General features: G+C 31.3%; 1 protein-coding gene across 1 annotated transcript in view; it reads left to right on the forward strand.

Annotated features, from left to right (window-relative positions):
- GABRG1 (gamma-aminobutyric acid type A receptor subunit gamma1) overlaps positions 1 to 24,055 on the forward strand; it is a 60,456-nt gene extending 36,401 nt beyond the window's left edge. Inside the window, exons 4-9 of the mRNA XM_007469914.1 lie at positions 4,296 to 4,516; positions 5,365 to 5,447; positions 8,665 to 8,802; positions 8,929 to 9,081; positions 12,901 to 13,112; positions 21,219 to 24,055. Coding sequence (XP_007469976.1) covers positions 4,296 to 4,516; positions 5,365 to 5,447; positions 8,665 to 8,802; positions 8,929 to 9,081; positions 12,901 to 13,112; positions 21,219 to 21,488 — 1,077 coding nt within the window. The 3' untranslated portion in view covers positions 21,489 to 24,055. The remainder of the gene's footprint in view (positions 1 to 4,295; positions 4,517 to 5,364; positions 5,448 to 8,664; positions 8,803 to 8,928; positions 9,082 to 12,900; positions 13,113 to 21,218) is intronic.
- The last annotated feature ends 1,807 nt before the right edge of the window (positions 24,056 to 25,862 follow it).

Below are 25,862 nucleotides of genomic sequence, written 5' to 3' on the forward strand. Positions count from 1 at the left end.
ACAATCAAAACTGAAGGCAAAAAATGTTAATAGAGGTTATTAGACTGGAATTAAAGTATTTAACCTCTTAATTTTTCAGGTTTTGAGGAGATTATGTATTTTCACTCTTTTAAGTAAATGTGTCAGGATAATTAAACAATTGCACTTATACAACGTTCAAGGGTTATAGCGATTCTCTGAATCAAGTCAAAATCAATGAAAGCTCCAGAGAATCCAAGATGATATTATAGGTATATAACACAAGGGGAGTAAGTAGAAAACAGTTATAATTGAAAATTCCAGGTATAATTTGGACATTGGTTTACTCATAGGAACTGGTACACCGTTATATAGTCCAATATTTAAGAGATTATCAATATATGCATTTTGAAAGTGTCAGACCAGAGAGAAAAAGAGCATAAAAAACTGTTCAAGAACAAGATCCCATTTCATGTCTGTAGAACTTAAGTTTATATCATCCTAACTGCCAGGGTCAGAGGTCACATGGTCTTAGAATATGCTTCCGAAGCTGAATAGATTCTTCCAGCATGAAACTGCGATTGGTTTTGGTAATGGAGACAGGGATGAAGAATGAAAACACAAGTTATGAGGAAGGCAACTTAGAAAGGAGCCAGGGCACAAGCTGGGCTAGACTCCAAAGTAACTACCTGCTGGAGATGACAATGCTGGGGAGAGCAGTACACAAATAGGATTAAATTAATTTAGCAAAAGACAAGTTGTTTTCTTTCTGTCCAGTATATAAATATTTAACAATAATGCCCCTTTTCAGACTCCTTTTACAAGAAAAGGAAAATCCAACTGCTCCCTATAAAAGAAAAAATATTCTTTAAAAGCATAGATGGAACTACGAAAGTTATAAACACTAATCATTACTGTATGGAAATACAGTACGGGATATAAGAGATTTTCCCAGAAACCAAATTTTGTTCCATCATCCAAATGGAATGGCAAGCATCAAATGTGTGTATAGGGAGTGAGGTATAGTTAAATAATCTATTTGAGAATGGTGAGAACTGAAGTTTAATATTTTTTATTTTCCCTTATTTTATCAGACTTGTTTTTGACAATAAACTCCCTAGACATATAACTTGGGTTTAAACATTCTAGATATATTGAGAAAGCTGGTGCTCAGAGAGAATTTTTTTTCTCCATGAATTTCTTGCAAGGAGCACATTTCTTCAGCATGGTTCATACAATAGGTGCTAATGTTCATAGGTTCATCTTTCCATCTCTCTTTGTCTCTGTCTCTGCCTTTCTCTCTCTCTCTCTTCCCTCTCATTCCTCTCCTTCCTTTTCTCTCTTTTTTGTTCCTGCTGCTTCCAGATTTAAGGAAATAAAGCCTCAAGCATAGCTTCTACATATCAAATTAACTGTGTTTTTTCCTCTTACTATATTAACAGGAAACGGTCACTCTTTGCCAGCTATATTATTTTTAGGAATTATGAAACAGCAAACACATTAAATTTATTTGTTTGGTTTGTACAATATTTTAAAGTTTGTTGCCATAGTTTTAATTTCTTTTCTTTTGCATATTATGTTAAGATTTATTGTTTTCATTAAATACTCTAAAATCTATTTCTTTTCACAGGTTTTATTGTAAAATAATATAGAATTTAGGTAAGTTTTGATTCAACATTAGCAGAGGTAAAACTAAAAATTATAAATAAATATTATTTTCAACTCTGTACTTCTTTGATCCAGAATGCTCACTTGCCCCATGAATAGGAAGTTAAAGCTCTGAGAATAAAGAAATTAAAATAACCTCTGAACCTCCAAAAATTATTAAAATAATTTTACTATTTCTTGAGTTGAAAAAAACACATATAAATTTTTATTTTATGGTCTTATTTGTCTTTTATTTATGCAAGACTTGTACTGTGAAAGTTGGTACATTGGCTACTAGGTTAGAATATATATGGCCTCTTTCCTTTGGAGAAGTATAAAACCTAGTGGGGAAGATGTCTAAAAAATAACAAATTAGATCGATACAGGAGAGGAAGGGCCAGGAAAGTTCTGTGTATGAACCCATACATATTTTAAGTTGCAAATGGTGACCCTATGCTATTTTATTTCTAAAAATCTTTCATTAAAATAGGATTTTTTCCTTATTATAAAAGAAATACATGACCAATATTGGAAAATTAGAAATTTCATTTAGGCAAAAGAAAAAATTAATATTCTAGATTATGATTATCCAGTGGTCACCATTGTTAACTACCATTTTAATAACTTCATGTACATAGTTTTCCCAAACGTTACACTATTAATATTATACATATTTTTATAACACTGTCTTTCTATTTATTATATCATGACTGTTATTCCACTTAACTACTTTTTAAAAATATCATTAAATGTTGCATGATATTAGGGGATGTATTTGTACCATAATCTATCTAGTAATACATTATCTAACATCTTGGTCAGATTTTGGAGGTGTCTATATTGAATTCTTTTTTAATGATCTGCCTCCCAAGTTAGTTACAATTTTGAGTCCTTCATGAATTAGTAGATAGAGAATGTTGTAGAATGGGACTGTACTGCTTGGTACAGTCTAAGCCAGTGTGCCACAACTACTGAGCTTGTGTGCCACAACTACTGAAGCCGGTGCGCCTTGAGCCCATGCCCCATTTATTTTTTGGAGAATGAAACCACTTTTGAGTGATTAAAATTTTAAAAATAACTAAATAAATAAATTGAATTAAGCTCTTACAGGAAACATTAAAATTTTATTTGTTAAAAACTGTATGTGCAAAATTTTTAGTGGACTAAGTTTATGAAATTTAAATATTTCATCTTTGTGGCAATTCATAATGTGAAAATAGGGCTTTTCCACTTGAGGCTTAAGAAGGCCAATTAAAAAAAGTTGGATTATGTGATTATTAAAAAATAAATAAATAAATAAAAATAAAAATAAAAATAAAATAAAATAAACCCACCAAAATAGATAAAAGGAGGTTTCCCACTCACTTTACTCTCTGTATTCTAGTCAAGTAAATTGTAATTATAAATATCCTGCCTGGAAATTAGGATTTGATCCAACTTCTCTATTGACAAGTTGATTCCTAATCTGTTTACTTATTATTCTCTCTACCATTTTAAAATGTTTTTCATTCATTAGTCAAGCTCCCAATTATAATTCCATTTATTATAAATATTTCTCTCCAGGTAAATTGGACAAGAGCTAGTATTACATCAAGAGTGAGTAACCAATCTCTCCCATCTCAAGTGACTCAATAAAATTTCATATCTTTCAATTTACTCTCTTCCTCCTCTTTTAATATCAAAGTTACACACACATACATATAATCACTTTCTTTTCTCAGTAGCATCGAATATGCATTCTTATTCATTAATTTTATCAAATAAATTTTAATGCTTATAATATCGTAGATATTCTGTCAGGATATAAAGGTAGATTATACCTAATCACCTACTCCTAAGAATTCTCTCATAACCATGCAATTTCCTACTTACAGTCACTTGTTGATTATGGGCAGAGCCTTTGCTCTAATTATGGCACTCATCAGGCCTCACTGTGACCACCATTATATGTGGTTGTTAGGTATGTGGATTTGGTATTCAACCTACAGTATCTCAGTTTTCATATCATCTGCTCTTTGATGTGGGGAGAATTATTTTATGTCTCATTAATAAATGTTCCTTAAAAATAAAGATTATAGTAGTAATTATTCACAGGGCTGTAGTAAGGATTTAATGACATGATACTTGCAAAACTCAACAGATGCTTGGCATATTATAAGTGCTTAATAGGGTGTGTGTGTGTGTGTGTGTGTGTGAGTATGATTGCTTTAAAATATTTGAAAACAGTGGATCTAAATAATTGAAATTAATTTTTTGGACAAAGGACAAGATAAGGGCTTTTAGATAATTTGGCGAGTGTGCATTTTGATTTTGTAGCTTGTGACATTTTGTGTGACTTAAGCATTCGTAAATATCACAAAATTTAATATAATTGTTAACATGAAAATGATTGGCCTTTATGTTTAATAACTATATCCTACCTATTATAAAATCTTGAATACAATTTACAAAAAAATATGTAAAGCCACACTGGACAACAATAATAACGAGAAATCTTGGATTTTAGTTTACATGACTCATGTAAACAATGAAAAGAAAGAGGTTAAGATAATGGCATACTTTCTTCTACAAAAAAGACTGAGTTTAAGTGCTATTTACTTACAGAAACTTTATAAAAATTCAACCTGAAGAAAATGTCTAAAATAGTGGCTTTACTATTATAAGTCATTACTCTTCTTTTTATCTTTTAGGAATACACAATAGATATAATTTTTGCCCAAACCTGGTTTGATAGTCGTCTAAAATTCAACAGTACCATGAAAGTGCTTATGCTTAACAGTAATATGGTTGGAAAAATTTGGATTCCTGACACTTTCTTCAGAAACTCAAGAAAATCTGATGCTCATTGGATAACAACTCCTAATCGTCTTCTTCGAATTTGGAATGATGGACGAGTTCTATATACTCTAAGGTATTACTGTTTAAGAAAACTTGTAGTTGCTCTAATTTATTTTCCATACTAATATCTGATCAACTCATAAATTTCCATTTTTCAAACTTGGCAAAGTGAGAAATATGAAGCTTCTTTTATACACTAAAATCTAAAATGGTGAACTATTGTGGAAACACTTGTTTAAGCTCGGAGTTACTAGTATGTGAAAAGGACTGAAAGCAAAGAGAAAAAACTCCTCGATTTCCCATCTTTGAAGCAGAAGAGATTGTGGTACAAACATTATGTTTTTTTTAATCTATAGGGCAAGTGATTGACAGAGATTTTTCTCTAGGAGTTCATCCTGCTATAACCTTTTAAAATACTCTGATTTTCAGTGGTGTAGTAAAACATCCCTAACATAGGATTAAATGAGGGTCGATGTGTAAGATTCAAGTTTATTTAATTCATTGTCTTGAACATATCGACTCATTAAGAATCATCCCGTTAATGGAAAGATGTTTATGGTCAAAAGAAAACAATTCACCATACTTAACCAGGTACACTCTGTTAATCTGCATGTGTGTGCACGTATATGTGTTTGTTGAGATCCTGAAGTATGAATTTTTAAGTGTAAACACAGAGATCATACTTGGGCTAATTATGAGGTATCTTAGTTGGCTGAAGAGAAAAATGTCAGAATTTTCTTATTCATTTATGAATGTTATTATATTACTACTTAAGACTTTGAGACTTCAGAATTATTATCATTTTCTAGTGTATCACAGTCCATTATTGTAGGCCAAAATCACGTTTAAAAATTAGACAAAAGATTTTTAATGCCTGAAATTATTTCTCATTATTTAATATTTATTTTTCCATCTAAATAGATTGACAATTAATGCAGAATGTTACCTTCAGCTTCATAACTTTCCTATGGATGAACATTCATGTCCATTGGAATTTTCAAGTTGTAAGTGATAAAATACTTGATTTTCCAAAGAATTTTATAGCCTCTGATCCTGTTTATTTAAAAATGTAAAATAAAATGAGATAAACTACAATTTACACAATTTTCAGAAGTGTGGACTATGTTTAACTGTCTTAGATAAAATTACAAATGACATATTTGTTCCTGGCTTTAAGTTAAAAAGTGGCAATAAATCCATAGTAAATATATATATTTTATCATTCTTTACGAATCTTAGTTATATCCATGTCCTTTTCTTATTTTGATTAAATAAGGGACTACTGAAGATAGATTTGTATTCAGATGTTTTTACACTGCCATGAATAAAAAGTTGATTCGAATTTTATTCATTTTCCTAGAGGTCAGATTTAACTTTATTACATTGTACTTTACAATATATTTAATTGGTCTGGTGAAGAACATTTACTATATGGGTAGCAACTATTTGAGAAAACTTTAATGAGTTGGAAAAACTAAGGTATAAATAAATTTATTTTATTCAAAAGAATGAATGAAACACAGAGAAATGATTAGAGAGAAATAATTTAGATACAAACACTTAGTATTTTGTTGCAAAGAACTAGTTATAATCTTCCTATACCAATATCAGTTTTGTTTTATATTTGCTAACATATTTATCCTCACATTTATCTTTATAAAAATGTTTTTCTACATAATATATAATTGAGCAAGTCTTGAAAACCCATAAAATGACTTTAAAAATATTGCTTATGTCTATGAATTGTATAATGCTTTTTCCTTTTTTAAAATTCAATTTTTTTCAGATATCACATTCTAGAATTTATTCACAGTAGATTACAAGTATTTATAAGTATTATCCTGCTTCTTCACTTTAAAAATTCCCATATATCTCTTGCTGTCATTTATTAAGGATTTTCTTGACTTTCTTAATAATTTTAATCTCACTAAAATGTCCTTTTTACTTCACAGTCTCATCTCTCACTGCTCTGATTTTCTAACATTGACTTCTCAATGAATAAAACAGCCAAATAACAGCAAAGACTTGATTAAAAGGAACATTCAAGGACTAGTTGATACCCAAATATTTAAAGATGTGGCAATTACTGTATTCTCCTCTAGATATCATACCTGAATTCTTGGTATTGTCATTATTGGGGATATCCTATCCCTGTTAGTGCAATTGGGTGTTACTGACATAAATATAATAATCATAGCTATCTTTTTTCAGGCACTCTATAGGGGTCCAGTAGAGGATCCAGCCTTCTCCATCTAATATTTCACAACAAATATGTTTGGAAGATTTCATTATGGCTCCCATTTTACAAGTCAACATCATGAGATTTAGAGTGGTTAAGTAACTAGCTACCTGTTTCTATTTGTGCCCACATTCCTATATATTATGATTATACTCTATTACTTCTACAATTCCAATGAAAAAGAATGGGAAATATGGAAAAACAAGATGGTAAACCTTTAGAACAAGAGAGAGAAGATGGAGAAAAGAAAGAGGAAACACATCCTTATACAGGCCAACAAAGATGAGAGCAATTTCATTGCATGGCTGATTAAGGGATCCTGGTAGGAAATGATACTCTGTTTTGGAACTTTCTAAAGTTCATATTGAATTTCATTCCGGTAATATGGTAGATTAACCTTTGTGTCTAAAACAATTTAAAACATTTTATTATTAAAATCGTCTCAAAAACCTTTAAGTGATCACTAGGAAAGAATTTTCAGCCACAAAAGTTCACATTAAAAGTTGAAACCAGAAAGGTAAGAAGGTTTGTAGCCTGAGGACATTTGCCAAAAAAAGATAAAAGTGAGCTTCGATTTTGACGGCCTTGTGGATTGGAAATGTAGTAAAACATGATCGCTACATACATCTGGGTTACAAAAGCCTGGACACTTAGAGTAACATTAGAGTAACAAGAAGGAGCACCCCCTCCCCTGTACACACACACATACACATACAAACACTAAGGTCTAAAAGGAAAGTTGTCTCTTCAATCAGCATACCAGGGTGAATTAACTCCTTGAGAGGATTTAACCACAAGCCCAGCCCCACATGGATTTTCCCAAATTTCCTTCACTTGGTCCAAAAAACCCTTGTGGATTTCCAGGAAGTGTAGCAGAAACAAAATCATATCCTTTTTAAAAGAATTCACTTCCATTCTAGACAGCTGCAGAGAAGGCAAAGGCATTTTCAACATAAATAACAAAGGTCTAGTATCCAGAATATACATAAGAATTCAGATAAAAGAAAGATAAAAAGGAAAACCCAATAAAATAATGGGCAATTGACAAGCAGTTATCCAAAGAAGAAACCGAAGAATCTAATAAACACATAAAAATTTTTCTAGGTTTTATTCATAATCAGGGAAAAAGTGAAATAAAGTACACTCTACAGTGAAAATAAAGAAGACTGTCCACATAAACTTTAATGAGAATATGGATCCACATACATTTTCATACTCTGGTTGGTGAGAGATGAGTATAGTATACTCTCTATGGAAAAAAGATTGACGCTGTTTCATAAAGTGGGAAGTATATGTAATCCACGACCCAGCTACTCCTACCTAGGTATATATACCAGAGAAACTTTTGCATATACAATTGTGAGACATGTACAATAACATAACTAACAGCAGTGTTAGTAATAGCCAACAGAAAAGATTACAAGTGTGGACACAGTAAAATGGATAAATAAATTTTAGCACATCTTTACAATGCAACAAATTTACTACTACTACATAAAACAGCATGGATGACTATTACAAATATGATATTAAAAAAAGTAAGATATAAAATAATGCATCCGGTATGTTAACAATCAAGCAGAGTTCAAAAAGAAACTAGACTAAGCTATATATTTCAGAACTGCCTATCAGAAAAATCTATAACCAAAAAAACAAGGGGAGGATTATCACAGAAATCAGGTTAGTGGTTACCTGTGGTCGGGAGGGGAAATACTATATTGGAGTGGACACATGGTTTTTCCCAAGGCTAGCAAGATTTTATTTCTTGATTTAAATGGAGTCAACATGGATTATCATTATTTAATCATTATGATTATTCCTTAACCTATACTCATAAATTTTATGTAGTATTTTTTCTATATTTGACATATAATAAAAATGAGAAAGAATTTCAAAAGAATTTGTCTTTGGATGTTGGTATTGCATCAGTAACAGATTTGGATCTGCTAATGTATATATTTTTAATTTTAATTTTTACCTAGATGGATACCCTAAAAATGAAATTGAGTATAAGTGGAAAAAGCCTTCTGTAGAAGTGGCTGATCCTAAATACTGGAGATTATATCAATTTGCATTTGTAGGGTTACGGAACACAACTGAAATCTCTCACACAATCTCTGGTAAGAAGGAAATACAAATCAGTGATTAATCCTAGCATCAGTGGCATTTGTATTTAAATCTATGGTTTGGAATCCTATACTTATATGTATTTTATAGCCAAAATGAAACCTATTTTTTTCTTTCAGGGGACTATATTATCATGACAATTTTTTTTGACCTGAGCAGACGAATGGGATATTTTACTATTCAGACCTACATTCCATGTATTCTGACAGTTGTTCTTTCCTGGGTGTCTTTTTGGATCAATAAAGATGCAGTACCTGCAAGAACATCACTGGGTATGACATGTAATATATTCTATAGTGTCATATGACTTTTAGCAACATTTTAATGTGATAAAAGTTTACAGTTTAATATGTTAGAAATATTCCTCTAACTGCAGTCTGACAAAAATGAACAGATACTCTAGTGCAATATGATGTTGAAATGAATATATGAAACAAGTAGGAAAAAGAATTGTAAAGAGCTTGAAATCTCATAAATGTTTTTAACATAGGTCAAGGGAAGAATAAAACTAAGAATTAATGCATGAAAATCATACATAATCCCTGAATCTTAAATGTGATCAATATTTTCAATCACTTTTTATCAAGATTTTATTTTTTAGCCAAATCACTAATAGCCAGTATTTATTGACTGGTGTGTGTTTAGAAAGCTTTGAAATCCCCTTCTCTTACAATGGTGCTAATGAACAGTCAATGGTTCCAAAGGGCAGGTGCTGAAAGGAGCAAGAAGTTTCCAGGCTTCTGTGATCTATAAAATGTGTAATAAGTCTGTGAATATTTTTGAGAGTTGCCTGTACAATAACACTGATTAAAAGGGTAATTTGTAATTCATACTTGATAAAATAGACTTTTCATCTTTTCTTTAGCAATGTGTTGCAATAGAGTCATAAGAAAATGTGTCTAATTATTATACATTGGTTTAAAAGAAAATGATAACCTAAATTTATGTATTGATATACAACGATGAATTATTGATTAATTCCCAACATCAGTATAAGATATGAATCTCACTACTGATAATTGTGTCCTAAAAATATAAAGAAAGTTGGGACAGTTTCTAGTTTCAACAATAAAGAGGTTTTCATGTGGTTTCTATGGTAGCTGGTGACTAACTCCATTTAGTAAATATAGTAAAATGCAAATTACATAAAAGCAGCAAGATAAAACCTGAAGTACCTAGTTCTATACTTGGAAATTCAACTCCTTGGGAATTTAAATAGAGGTGTAGATATAGCTAGGGGATAAAATGCACTCATATCTGAGTTTTGTTTCCTACAATTATTTCAAATTATTTTATGTTCCAAGGTAATCAAATTACTTTAGTTTTTTTTGTATGCTTCTCTGAGTATACCAAATATTATATTTTGTTCTTAAATATTATTCTTATATTTCTTCCCAAAGAAAATTTGGATGGATTATTTCTACCATTAGGGTTATATGAAGACAAAAGCCTATGCCATAGTGTCATGAAAGAGAATAGCCAATAGTGGAATTGTGTTTTTACATGAATTCATATTTTTAATATTACCATATCAACTATAAAGATAAGCCATAGCCAGATCTAACTTAAAGAGTATCTCTTACAACTGTAGTTGGAGGATCAAGGATTTTTTTTTAAGTGTACATCCATCCATACATACATACATCATTGAAGGACAATTTCCTGAGCCCATTTATTCAAGATTGTATTTTAACAAACATTTATCAAATGCTTTATGTGAAATAGGCAGCATTCTAGGTGCTGTAGTGTTAACAGTGAACAAATTGTGGTGTGCTCTTGTTCATGTTAAAACATAAAACATTTATGTTTTAGTGGGGTGTTTGTTTTAAAAGGAAATCCACCATATTATTTTTAAGCTAAACTCTGTGATAATAATTACTAAATTAAAGAAATAAATGTGTAGAAGCTAAGTTCTGCTATAGTTTTCCTTAATTTATGCAATAGAAATGTAATAGTATTTTAGTAAAGTGAAATTTAATTCCGTCATTGATAATGAAATCAAAGAACACATTGGCCTTAAGATTTTTTTTCTACTTGGGATGGGACATTTTTATGGAAGCCAGGAGTACCTTAGGAAAGCTACCTTCGTCTGACTATGGGAATGTTATGATTTAATAAGTTATTAAAAAAAATAGTGCACAAATCAAGGAAGAGAGAAGACTGGTAGTCACTGAAATTATTTCGCACTTACCATACGAAAAGCCTTTAAATATAATTTTGGCTTAAAAAAAATTGAAGCAAAAACTGTCAGGAATAATGGGAGAAATACACAAATCTGCAATAATAATTGAACATTTTAATACTCTTTTTCTTTCACTGATAGAATAACTACATGGAAAAATCAATTAAGATGTAGAAAATTTGAATGCAATTATCAAACTTAACCTGATTGATATTTATAAAACACTGCACCTAACTACAGAATACACAATATGTTCAAATGCATACAGAACATTAATCAAGATCTCAATAACATTCAAAAGACTAAAACTTTCCAGAGTATATTTTCTAACCAAAATGAAAGTAAATTAAAAATGAATAAAAATAACACAGATTAATAATGGCCTCAGTTATTTGGAAAATTTTTAAATGACCTTTAGATAACACTTGGGTTAAAGAAAAATCAAAAAGGAAATTAGAAAATATTTCAAACTTAATTTTAATAAGAATTTAACATATAAATATTTGTAATATGCAGCTAAAGCATGCTTAGAGGGGAAATTTTAAATGCTAGTATTAGAAAGGAAGAAGGATTTTACATCTACTTTAAAAAATAAGTAAATACCTTTTATATAAATATATTATACAAAATTTATTACATTACTGTGCCCATTTTTTAGATGAGAGGCACAGAGGAGTGAAGAAACTTCCCTGAGGTCACAGAGTTAAGAGTGGGAACATCAGAATTTGAACCTAATTTGCCTCCATGACTTCCAATTCATTATACGTGTATCATCTTTAATTTTTTCAATCCTAAGCGATAAAAATGAAAAGATGGGCATGTGAAAGGAATTATTATTAAGGCATGTTTCAGTGTAGACAGGAGGGAAAGAGGTGGATGTTGCCTTTACCATACCAAAGAGGCACTTTCTATTTTTTTCAACCCAGATGTTGCCACGTTATAAATAATTGACCAAATTAAGATTCATTTGGCATTATATTTAGTACTTTTTTGGAGAGAAAACAATCCCACTAATGGTGCCTTCTTTCATAGGGCAAAGAATGAGAATTAAGGCAGTTTAGATCAGAAGAGACATAACATGTGCAGCTGTGAGTTAGGGGGCCTAAAATTAGTAGTGGTAAGGACCACAAGAAGGCCATAGATAAAGAGAAACAGATACCCCCAAAGATCCATACACAGGGCTGGGGCCCAGGCGGGTATTCTAATTTTATATGCTGACTTCTTCAAAACATGAAGATTTACTCTGTCTTTTTAAAGTATTCCCTTGATATCATTTTGCCTGTATTCTTTACCAAGATGAAAAAAATAGGTCTAATTCAAGTAGTAAAAAAAAAAATTCTATAGTAGTTTGGATTACTTTTAACTGTGTGTGGCACAAAACTTCAAATCACTGTAGATTAAATTGGGTAGAGGTCTAAAATGGCTTCTGGTGCTCTGACTATTGTATTCCAGAAAAATGCAATTAGGAAGAGGGAAAGAAGAGCATTTCCTATCTTTCTAATGACATCTTTTGGTAGTTGTTTACACCCTTGACTTAATTCTTCTTGGCTAGATTTCAGCCTGTGGCCACACATAGGTAAAAGAAGCTGGCAAATAAATTTGTACTTTCAGGCAGGTGCAGACTAGCTAAAAATTGGATAGTCTATTATTATGGAGGAAGGGAAGAATAGGTACCGGGAGTAAACTACCTGCGGTCTGGAGAATTTAGATGATTAGGCTCACAGAGACACAAAGAACACATTGAACACAATGTAGCTATGGTTACCAGAATTTTTTTTTTCTGTAAATCACAAGTAATTGTATGCTTTTGTTTCCATTGTTTATTTCTGCTCACAATATTGCCAGATCGGTTGGAAGAATAAAAATGGTCTTATTTTTCATCATTTATTTTTCTTTCCTCCCTCCACAGGTATCACTACAGTTCTGACTATGACAACTCTGAGTACAATTGCCAGGAAGTCCTTACCTAAGGTTTCTTATGTGACTGCGATGGATCTCTTTGTTTCTGTTTGTTTCATTTTTGTTTTTGCAGCTTTGATGGAGTATGGTACCTTGCATTATTTTACCAGCAACAAAAAAGTTAAGACTACTAGAGAAAGAAAGCTAAAAAATAAGGCCTCGGTATGTTAAAAAAAAAATCTCTATTTTATAAGCAACAATTTACTGTTAGAGATACTCTTTTCTCATGTTATACTTTCTTAGACTGATATGGTTGCTAGTGGTACCTTGACAAAAGATTAAAAAAATATTAAGATGAAACTGGAGTACCTAACATTGCCCACCAGCAAAAGTATCCTTATATTTTTCCCTAGAAAAGACTTTTGGATCACCTTTGTAAAGAGTGGTTATTATGCTGTGAAATTTTCTACAAGTAGTAAATTCTTTGTACCTAAAAATTATTTAAACTCTCTCTTTGAATCTATTTTTGTGATAGGATTTGGACTTCTTACACTGGTGCCCCACAAAATTAACTTAATTTTTAGAGATAAAGATCTCTCTTTAAAGTTAGTATTCAGCTGCGTTTGAAAGACATAGCTTTCTATGTCATAGAAAAGATGTCTGTTTGGCTTTTGTATATTTGTACTCACTTACTCCCCCTTCCTAAGCATATATCTACCTTAACTTATATCACATCAAGTTGATAAATTAGAATTAACTCTACTGTTTCTAAAATACTTAAGTATTGGATGATTAACTATAGTTTCTTTTTATAATGGCAATTATAACAACTTTAAAGTAATATCTAACACTGAGTATTCCAGGAACTCCTTTATATGCATAATTTCATTTATGCTCATAGGCACCTTATACATACAAGTTCAGTAATTTGCACAAGGACAAACTTAGGAAGTCAAAGATCCAAGACTCAAACCCAGGTCTTTTATGATGACAGAGGTCAAGATTGTAATCCTTCCTTTATGCTGCCTGTTTTCATAGGACTCAGAAAAGTAAACATCTTTTTCTCCAATATTAACAAAAAAGATACTTCATTGCTAATTCCAATAAATGTTTTCAAAGCAGATTTTTCCCCAAATACCAACATACTTGAGGACTATATAAAACAGTTATGCATGAGTGGCAAGCTTGTAAACCTACCATATCATGTACATAATAAGGCATGGGATTTTTCAAGTTATGTCCTAAATTTGTAAGTTCTAAGATTCAATGCTTTTTCTCCCTTCCCCTATTTTTCATTAGTTTCCTTATAAAACTTTACCATACTTTTAAATTATATTTTACCATTTATGTTATACTCCAAGGACCAAAGTCTTGTGTATTTGGTTCCGGATTCCCACAATATCCCAAGGAAGGAGAGCACATTGTTGGTGGTACACATTTCAGAACTTACATGGTAGAATTAACATGTGACTCTCTCAACTTGACATGATTTTAGCTTATCCATAGGATTTATTATGGCCTCTGAGTGGACAAAGCATCGGGGGCAATGATTTCAGCTTTAAAATCCATTTGCTAATTTTTTAGGTAAAGAAAAACACAAGTTTTCTACTATCTTCCTTTAATCCAAACCAAACATCCTCTCTGAATTTTCCATTTCATCATTTACTCATCCACAGCTGTGCTTGATTAATACCTTGACAATTTTATTTTTGGAAATTGTGAATGAAAACGTTTAGAATAAAAATAATTAACATCATAAGCCAGACAATGTACAATCTCACATGGATTCTAGAATTTCATTCTAAGAATATGTAATATAGGTACTAATATTATCTAAGGCTACTCAACCAATAAGTGGCTACTGTAGGACTACAGATAATCAGTTTGACTCCAGATCATGTGCTCTCAACCACATTACCAGATGTCTCATTTACTCAGGAAGCTGAAACATTGGAGTACGAGCTTTAACATTATGACATTCATTTAATCATTCATTCATCAAATATTAATTAAGGACACCCATGTTCTAGGCACTGTTCTAGAATAGTTATTTAGGAAAAAAATGCCTGTATGTTGAGTATTTAAAACTTAGCACCAAACCCAAGAAGCAAAATATTAAAGATGAAAAATTAAGGAATAAAAAATTAATGGGAGCTTTGAAGCATTAAATTGCAAATATCAAAAGTTAAATTGATATGTAATTGACTACCTAGGTAAGAAAAATATTTTTAGAGCCATCCAAAATAAAATTCTATAGTAGTTTCTTTCTGTTCAGTTATGTGCTTCGTGAGCTTTTTCAATACAAAATGACACTTTAAGTGAAAAATTGGATCAGTAATCAAATCTGACTCCCTGCCTAGTTCAGTGTTTAGCCATATGGTCTTGCCAATCAGGTAAATCAGAGCACACTTTTATAAAGAATAGGTAGCTCTGCTTGCTGTTGTCTCAAAATATTCTATTTAAGGGCTTTGTGGAATCTGTGTTTTTCTTCTGTTCCAGCCAGGAGGATCAAATGCAAGCCTAGACCCAGAAATCTTGCAGCATCTTGCCTTTACACCTATTTTAATTGTTTGTGAGTTTATCTTCATTCTCTCTCTCTCTCTCTCTATCTCTCTCTCTATCTCTCTCTATCTCTGTCCTTCCATCTGCCTACTTTATTTTATAGGCTCAAAATTCTGAGTTGTTTAAAATCCAGCATTTCCCTTTTCTTCACCAAATTATTTATGGAAATAGGCCAGGACCAAAGATCTTGCCTAGAGTCACTGAAAAGTCAAAATGTCTGTTATTAAAAGAAACTAAAATCCCCTTCTTGACATCTCTTTGACTGCTTAGCTGAGAATCCCAGAAAACTCCAATTTATTTTACTCAGGAAGAGATGATATTTGAACACAATAGATTTTTAGCTTCAATGACCCCTCTAAGAAAAATATAAATTAATAAAGATGCTTTCTACCTTACTCTCCACATGATATATTGGACCTTTTCTCTCTTTCTTTTTCTTGCTCTCTCTCTCCACCTCCCTTCCTCCCTCCCTTCTTCTCTCCCTTCCTCCTTCCTTCCTTCCTTCCTTCTTTCCATTATCCCTTTCTTCCTTCTGGCCTTTACTTATGTCCATATTTCTTTATTTCTTTCTCCTTTATTTTTTACTGTGAATGTCAGTGACATTTTGACTTGGTCCATATTACCATCCAATATATTTTATTGGGTTTTTATTTCTACTCATTAAGAATATGATTCAGGTGTGTTTGTATCAATATCTATTTTCAAGAGAATCTAATAAGTTAACTATGTTGAAGTATAGAATCAAGATCCTCATGAAACATGTAAAGATCTCAGAAAAGCAATAGTAGTAAACCAGCTAACTAAAGAGTAGTTCTTGTTGAAACTCAAATAGCCCATTGATGATAAAAAAAACAAAATCTCAGAAAACCATGTTATACCTACATCAGGAGCCTGATCTACCCATTTGAGGTAGAACTTATTTGTAATCTCTCAGTTGGTTAAAATGTTAAATGAAGGAAGTTTATTTCACCAGCCAAGAACAAGGCACTATGAAGAAAATAATGACAGAATGTGTTGTCTGCTTTCAGGGATCTTTGAATCTAGTTGTGGAAAAATACATTAGAAGTGTAAATGTAAGATAATAAAGTACAGTACAAATAACAGTCCAATATAAAAATCAAAAGTAGACAAAGACACTATAAGGAAGTAGCAGTTAGGTGACTGGTTTCACATACTTTTTTGGCAGCAAAATATTTTCTATGATAGATATAAGTTAAGAATATTTAAATATGTTCTTACTGAAATAGAGATAGGTACCACAAAGTCCGAACAAAGTGGCCTGTCCTATGCACAGAGGAAATCTTGAGACATGATGTAATATGGTCTGTGAAGCACTAACAAGCACATAGTGTTGAGAAGAGGCTATGTCATTGTGAGCCAACAGTGCAGTGGGTGGCCTTTTTCATTTCATTGTAAATAATTTATTCAAAATGTATGTAAACTAACTCTTCCAATGGGAATTTGATAGAGAAAATTACAAAGAAAGCATGGCATCATTGAAGTAGTTCTTTAAAGAATAAGTTGCAGTTTTCAGAAAAACAAATTATCAAGAATATTTAAGAGAGAAGGAACCATGTAAGCCAAGTTGAGGCATACATATAAGAATAAAAAGTAGATTTGCATATTTCTCAGGCTTTTCATCTAATACAATAGCCACTAGCCATATGGCTAGGTTGATTTAAATTAATTAAAATCAACCAAAATTTAAAATTTAGTATCTTAGTAGCATTAGTCACATTTCAAGTGCTTAATAGCTACGTGTAACTAGTGGCTACCATATTGAACAATACTGATACAGAACACTTCGAGCACTGCAAAAACTTCTCTTAGACAGTGCTATAGAAAAGAGTAATCTTAGGAAAGAAAATACCCAAGTTGAGGATAGAAAAGTGGTTTATTGCTGAGATGTGGAAAGTCTCCAGTACCATGTTAAAATTTCGATTTTGCACTGTCAGCACTGATAAGCCATGCATGTTTTTAAGCAAGATGGCATATTTGCTTCTATGCTTTTGAAAGATAATTATAAGTAGCATAGAGTATATACTTGAATGGCAAAAGAAGCAAGGAGATAAAGACTATTGCAAGTAGTTCAATAAGTCATATATTACTGAGAGTGGAACTAGGGTATTGGAGTGGAAATAATGTGTGGAAGGTTTTGTTTTTCGTTTCTTTGTTTGTTTTTGCCCACAATACCCAACCATAATATTTTCTTCACACACAAAAAAATATCATATTTTCAGCCAGTGCATATCTATATGAATAAACATTCTTCTACCTTTCAGAGCACAAAAATAATGAAAAGATGAATCAATACACAGTTTCACAAATTATAAACCTTCTTTCCTGTAATGGTAATTGGCAAAGCTCCTAGGAAGGATTATGTGATATTGGTGAAATGTGAAATACAGTAAGAAGTTTACTTGTGCATGGTTGAAACAAATGAACAAATCAAACAGTATATAAATGTACAAGTGAGAATACAATTCTCTGCTTCACAGCCTTGGTCCCAACCCTCAGAATTTTTTTTTTTTAACTTTCTATTTTTTACTTTCCTCTGATAATTATTTCCATTAACTTCTAATTCTTGGAGTACCAAAATTCACAACTCAGAAACACCAAAATCCACCTCATGTCTATTTTTAAACATTGATGTAGATCTTGTAATTTTTGAAATTCTGACTGATAAATAACTGGGATTTTGTGAAAGTTGATTGGAGAAAATCTGTGCTTAGTTTGGCATTCTCATGTGCCACTTTTTGAATGAGAAATTAATAGTGATATTAGTTAATATTTCATAGTATCAATAACATGACCTAATAATGTTTGCTAATCATACTGCTAATACTTAATATTATTAATTGTATTAGTATATGATCTAAATAGTTATTATATTATTGGTCTTGGTGCTTAAAATATATTTTGTATATTTAACTATACGATTAATCTATAAGTAAGAGTGTTTAATATATAACCAGACACATATGCATCTTTAATAGTAAGAATAGGACGGATTTCTCAAAATGTTAAGTTCAGCTATTCTTAGTGACTTTTTTAAATAACAAAAAAATGGCATATTTTCAAAACGACATCATTTGAAGTAAAAGGAAATTGTATTCAATTGTGTTGTTTCTTTTTATGTCATTTAAATGGATCTATTTTATTTTTTCAATGTTTGCTATTTGGGGGGCAGCAGGATTTTTATTTGAGAAATTGTGAGTTTTGCTGTTGTACTTCAGATAAATAAGGCATATAATGTTTATATTGTTCCAATTAATTTTTCAGTGGTTTCCAAGGTCACAAATGTGTCGAAAGTATTTTATTTTACTGATACTGTGTCAGCTCTTTGGCTATTTTTCTCAATACATATAAAATTCATTCCTAGTCACATTCATCATTCAATAAAGCGTAGTTTCTTTCAATTTATGAATTAGTGGCGTTTTGGGGGGAGGCAGCAGGAAACTAGAAAATTGTCCATCTAAATTGTCACTGCAATAAGAAGCTCTCCATGATTTTGACCACCAGGGATTGGTCAATGTTTTAAATGAACCATTTGCAGTTTTCCTCCATTTTTGTGTACTTTAATGTTTAATCATACCTCTCATGCACAACTGATATCTTCTAACAAACACACCATCTTCCCATTCTGAATGATATATGGAATGTGTTTTATGCCATATAACCTTGAAATTGCGGACTAACAAACTTGCATTTTAACCACTTTTCACTCTGGTTAACATTGGAACATATGTTATTTAAGTATTAAGTAACAAGAAAATGAATACCAATTTGCCTCATTTTTATACATAAGTTTTGTGCTCCACTAAAATTTAGGAGTCTAGTCGAGTATCTCCAAGTGTCAATCTCAAAAGATCTGTCATTAACATTTAATAACATACTGCCTCCGTTTTTCATGATATATCTAGGCAAGTGAAGTCATGCATTTGTGTTTAGGGCATGGCTTCTTATCTTCAGGCTGCATATTTTGTTCCTAATATGGATGTTATGACTTGTGTGATGGTTTTATCTTTTTAAAATATCACTAAATGTGATTATTTGCTTCTCTTTGCATCTACTGAATGTTTAATATGTAGTGGGTCAGATTCTATGTTTCTTTTTAGAAATGAAATGGGTTTGAATATAGGTCCAAATTTTTAAAAATTATCATTTTTTGTGTTTAATTTTTTAAATCTTTCTCATACAATGTTTAATTTTCATGGCTTTGAGATTTATTTATTTCAAAATTTAGGATGAAAAAATTTTATAAACATTTTCATTAGAATTTAAAATCAGGATAAAACAACGGTTACAATCTCAGCATTGTATTCAGTGTTTACATAATGACACCACTGATTATAATAAATTGTGAGATTCACATTTTGAAATAATCCCTGAAATATGTGGAAGTCCTGAGATATGAAGAGTTACTAAAACGGCAATCTTCACTCATATTTTACTTGCCATTTTACTCAAGCGTTCATTAATGTATTTCTTTCCAGGAACATTTTTGATGAGGTCCAAGTTTTTGTTGTTGTTTTTACTGTTATTATTGCTTGTTTTAGCACGTATTTTATAGTCAATTATGATATACCCTCTCCAGGAATCAACAGTAGCAATGACAATTACAACACTATTATCAATTGGCAAGGGAATAGTTGCTATGTTTCAAATATTTCGTTTGATGTTTTATGTATATCATCTTGTTTACTCATCAAACAGATCTATGTATTGTTATTGTGGCTTTGGTATGGCAAAAGACACAGACACAAAAGAGCAGTGACATTTCCTGTCCAAAGTTACAGGACTCTACTGAGCAGAGCTGGAATTTCAGCCTAAGTGATTGCTTTAATGTTCCACAATATCCTGACTCCAAAGTGATTGCTCCAAAGTGATTGTTCCAAAGTGTTGGCTTTAATATTCCACAGTATCCTGGCCATGCTCAATTTTTTATATTTTTAAAAATTCTTGTTCTTATTTAAGTATTATTCAGAACCTGGTATCATCAAGAGTTAGTTTGATATGTGTCCCAAAAAATCTTGGTAAAAATAATAACTATTACTACTGGGCAAGACGAAGCATGGATCATTTTACATGTTATGAAGTTTATTCATCACAACCATCACAAAAATTAGGTGGTAATATAATTCCAGCTGGATAGCTGGAATGAGCAGAATTTTGGTAGAATTAGCAGAATTTTGAATACCAGTTGTTCCCCAACCTGAATTTTTACCTTCTGCACATTCTATCTCCCAAATATGATGCTTTGTGCCTATCCACAACTCCAGACCCCATATCTTTTTTATTCATTCATAGCTCCTCAAAGTTTTCTGCTTTATCAGAGTGTCATCTTTACTATTTGTTCTCATTATTACTAAAATAAAGTACAGAATATAACCATAGCAAACCAACACATGTTTACAGCATTGTAAATGTTTTACTGTAAAATATCATAGAAAAATATAGTTTATTCTCATTTTAGAATTAGATTCATAGTTAACAATAATTCAGTAGAACAACTTTCTAAAGGTATAAAATATATTTAATTTTGAGTGCTTTTTTCCCTGCAAAATCTTTGGAATGTCAAATAATATTTTTATGTGCTACAAGGTAAATTATAATCTAAAAACATGTTAGAATTGGGTATTCATTTGATTTTTGGAAAATAAGATTATTTTTACTGCGTGTCAGTCTCTCAGAGTTTGCCTTGAAGGGACAAAATGATCTTTTTTATGATTTTTTTTCTCAAAATTCATTTATTATTTTACTCAGATGTCCTCTGGACTCCATCCAGGATCTACTCTCATTCCAATGAATAGCCTTTCTCTGCCGCAAGGAGAAGACGATTATGGGTACCAGTGTTTGGAGGGCAAAGATTGTGCCAGCTTCTTCTGTTGCTTTGAAGACTGCAGAACAGGATCATGGAGGGAAGGGAGGATACATATACGCATTGCCAAAATTGATTCCTATTCTCGAATATTTTTCCCAACAGCTTTTGCCCTGTTCAATCTGGTTTACTGGGTTGGCTATCTTTACTTATAAATTCTACTTACTAGGCAAAACTCATAAGAAGTCTGACTAAATCCAATATAATCGACTGTCCTTCAATAACATGAAGTTTAAATTTAAAATGCAGAGAAACCAATGGTTAAAATGTGAATAGTTATTTTAACTATTTTACAGCTTTCTTAGGTAAATAAAGTAGCAGCTTTCAGATTAATATACGTAAATTTATGTAAAACAGATTAGTTGCAAAATTCAGTATATTAAAATAGTATTATATATTTGTACTTTAATTTTCTTTATTTTTACATATATCCTATTATGATTTTGAATTTACAAGTTCTGTGATTCATATTTCAAAGATGGAATAATTTTAATATATATTTTATTTAAACATAACCTATCGTTTGTAATGGTAGCTTAATCTAATGCCTAATATTTATGTAATATGTTTTTGCCTAGAAAATATTGTTAATTTGATTTTATTTTTTTGCTTTTTATTTTTATGCTCTGTTTGTAATAGAGCTAGTTGAAAACATATGAAACATATGAAAACAATGATTTCATTGGATTGACTTCCAAGAAACTTTACTCCCAAAAACAAATTAATTTATTTTTATTTTTTTTATTATTTAAAAAAGAAAAGGCCATTTTACCTTATCTTTGATCCAGTTCATTTCCTGATGAAACATTAAATAAAATTCCAGTTATATTTAGGTTTGGTGATTTACAAACTAAGATGGAAACCATCAAAGTAATTTAAATACAAGGTGAAAAAAACCGAAGAATATTACATTTAACCATTTTATTCTCTGCCACATAGCATTTATGAAGAATGAAGAGATTAATACTGAAGTGTTTAGATCTACCGACCCTGAAATTAAATACAGAAAGAACTGACTTTTTCTTAACCCTCTACAAAAATGTTACATTCCTTAAATTAACCAAAAACATTGAGGAACAGGGCTTCTATTTGCTCATTGTGGCTAAAGAATTATTATCTAGCAAATTGATTTGAAATGCATATTGAGGATATGGTCTTAATTACATGCTATTAACATTGTTCAGACCAGAAATGTTCTAGAAACACAGTCTTAGGCTTGTGTTCTATATCGCCTTTCCCAGTTCCTAAATTTGGACTTGGTCAGCTTTACGACTTTGTTATCAATTTTAATGATATTCTCTTTTTTTAAAAGATGTGAGCAGGCACAAAAATCATGTTAAAGGTGGAGTTCTGTTAGAGGCACCTCTAATGAACATGAGTGTGTGGAGCTCTCTCAATTCTGAGAGGAACAAAAATAATAGTCTTACTACAGTTTAAAGCCTGTTGCTTAATAGTTTCCAAAACGTCTGTCTTGTTAAAAGGCGAGATAAATTTAGGCTTTAATTAATCTATTCCTGTAACAGGTTGGGCATATCAACTATTTATAAGAACTCCCTATTCATTCACCATTACCTAATTATCTGTAAAATCACCAGAGTGATCTTGAAGATAGCCTTTAAAAATTGTTTCCATTGTCAAGAGCAACTATCAGGATGAATAATTTTGTGATCAAGGCCTATCTTATGGTATGTGGAGGAAGCTATCACCTGTGCGCCTGACACCACGTGGATAGTGAATACATGTGTATGCTCTGGCATGGTTATACTTGTGATTTTAGAATATATAGTGTTTTGTTTTTCTTAATCTAAATATGTTTCATTGGGTATCCACCACCTACATATGAACTTTTTTACTTTGCTTATAAATCTTGGAAAAACATAAGCATGAATTAAATGATATTGCCCAAATATCCACCGACACTGGTTTTTTCTGAATGGAGAGCCAAATTAAACTTTGGCCATGTATATATTCACTTACAAAGTGCTCATGCATTCATTGTTATAACATTGAGTATTGATGGATATTCTTAACGTAAGCATTCATTTAAAGATAAATGAAAAATGAATTACCAGCAAAGAATAAATCATTTCACTAAAATGTATCATGGCTATTTCCATGCTTTAAGCTATAGCCTGCTCATTACCATGGGGCAGTTTTAATTCTGGGATTCTTTCAAGTCTATCAGCATGACCCTATTTTAAAATTCTTAAAAATGCTTAATATTAGTAGCTTTGATTTTTCTCACTGGTGTTCCATTAACTTGGCTTTAAATGTTGACAGTATTTACAAGTGGAAATAAAATATGATATGATGATAAAAATATGACAGATGCTTTTCTATATACATTCATTGTATATATCATCAAAACTAGTGCTTTGTTTTCAAAGCCAGTGGCATTTTGAGCAGTTCTGTTTAAACAAGCAGATCAGAAAGGCAAGTGTGTAAAAATCTTATTATTTCTAAAAATGAGAATGAAAAGGTGAAAATGCAGTTAGAATATTTTTACAAGAAATCAAGTAGAGCTTACTTTCAAAGGGTATGCAGTCTAATCCCTGTTTCTCTCTTCTTTCAAGTATTAGTTTTATCATCTTGAGAAATAATTTTTTTTAAAAAAAATCCTCCTCTTTCTCCAGGTGAGTTATATCTTAATTTTATTGGATTCACTGGTACTTGTGTTTCCTGACTGATTTAAATGTTTTTAACACTAATATAGACCAAAAAAGTGGATATAGATGAGGGGAGAGATAATTAGAGCAGAGGGACTTAGAATAATTTGGAAAAGTGTTCATTCACATTGAGCCATCCTCTAAATATGTGACCAGGATCTAGAAGTATCAAGAAGGGAAATTGTGACTAGCATGATTTTATTCTCTTGGGTTTACAATTGCATGATAATATTTTATCTATTCTTGAATTGCATAGATAGACTCAATTGAAATCAATTCCTAAAAGGCCAAGTAGTTTCTGGAAAAAAAAAAAAGAACTTAGATTTTCTGAGAATTCAGTAAGCAGAAATTAGATAATTCATTGGCTACATTTTATTTTAAAGATATAGATTTCATTAAAGAGTTTTGAAAACATTAACTTTAGGTTAAAGTACAATAAATGTGGGTAAATATACAAATAATCACCAGGGTTTTTTTTCCCCTTTAGTGTGTTCCCATATTCTGACATCAAATTTAATCATAAAATATCTTATATTTCAGTTTAAGAACAAGATTAGTATTGAGAGTTGCATTCTTTCCAATGATTCAGCATCAAAAAGAATGATTGACAGTACTCTTACATCAATGGCCCATAATTGTAAGATGTGAAATTGTATTCCAAGTCAAGGTGTTGTGAAGAAATGCATCTCGTACTTTGATTACACAAGAGATTTAGATAGGATGATTTGTTTGAGTTTAAAATTTAAATTAATAACCAAAAATTGATTAGATATATAATAAATGAATAAATACATGTACAAAATTATCAGTTTTATACCAGTGTCTATTTTCACTCTTGCAAAATTCAGCAAGATACCATTCACAATGAAATCATTGATCTTAGCGCTGGAGTTTAAGTGATTGCTTAGACATTCAATAATTTAGCATATGTCCCACCAAAAACATTTTGAAAATAATTTCTTACCAAGCTATTTTTCTTTATATCATCAAATTTATTTAACTCCTCAAGGTCACACCAAATGAAGTCTAGACATACTTGGTATTATGTTTCTGTTGGTCATTGTTTTTTACTGCTAGCGAGCCCTAGACAGAGCACTGTAAAGTCACAGAAACCATTACCAACCCTCTATCAAAACATTCCAAATGGAGTTTCCAGACACTGTTGACCACATTTCTGTAGTCAATGTAAGGTCAGTTCTGTCTTTTTTTGCTTGTGCATTTTGGAAATGACATAACCTAATTCAAATATTTATGCAGCACTTCTTATATATAAAGTACTGATTTAGATACAACAGGGAATATAAAAATGAACTCTGGAGGAGATTATAATATAACAGAAGAATAGTTATACAATTTAAGGGATGGAGGATAACTCTGGGAAAGTTTCTTTGAGAATATAGGCTTAGAGATGGGAGCTTGAGAATTCAATATGTCAGTAGGCGAGGTTAACAGAGAATACATTTTGCAGTTGAGTAAACAGCTTGAATAAAGAAACAGAAGCATGGGCACAGATAAAAGTTCCATTTCAACTGAAGGTTAAGATTCATATAGGGAAGCAAAGATGAGGCTAGAAAGATAAGTCTAGCCCTATGGCAGAGAGGCAAGAATATGAACTTCAGAGGGCTGAGTGATATCAATTCTTGAAGAGTTCACAAAGATACATGAGTACAGAAGCACCATTATTAATATCGCCAAGAGTTTCATTTATTGGTGTGTGATGTTTGGAGTAAGGAGAGCCAGTTAGGAAGCTACTGTAATACATGAGGTGAGAAAGAATGAAGGTCAGTACGCTGGTGATTGAAGTTCAATGGAGAAGAGGGAAAGACAGACCCTGAATAAAAAAGGAAAAATGGCAAACATGAA

Source organism: Lipotes vexillifer, unplaced genomic scaffold (genome assembly GCF_000442215.2).
Source record: "Lipotes vexillifer unplaced genomic scaffold, Lipotes_vexillifer_v1.1 scaffold716, whole genome shotgun sequence".
NCBI lineage: Eukaryota > Metazoa > Chordata > Mammalia > Artiodactyla > Lipotidae > Lipotes > Lipotes vexillifer.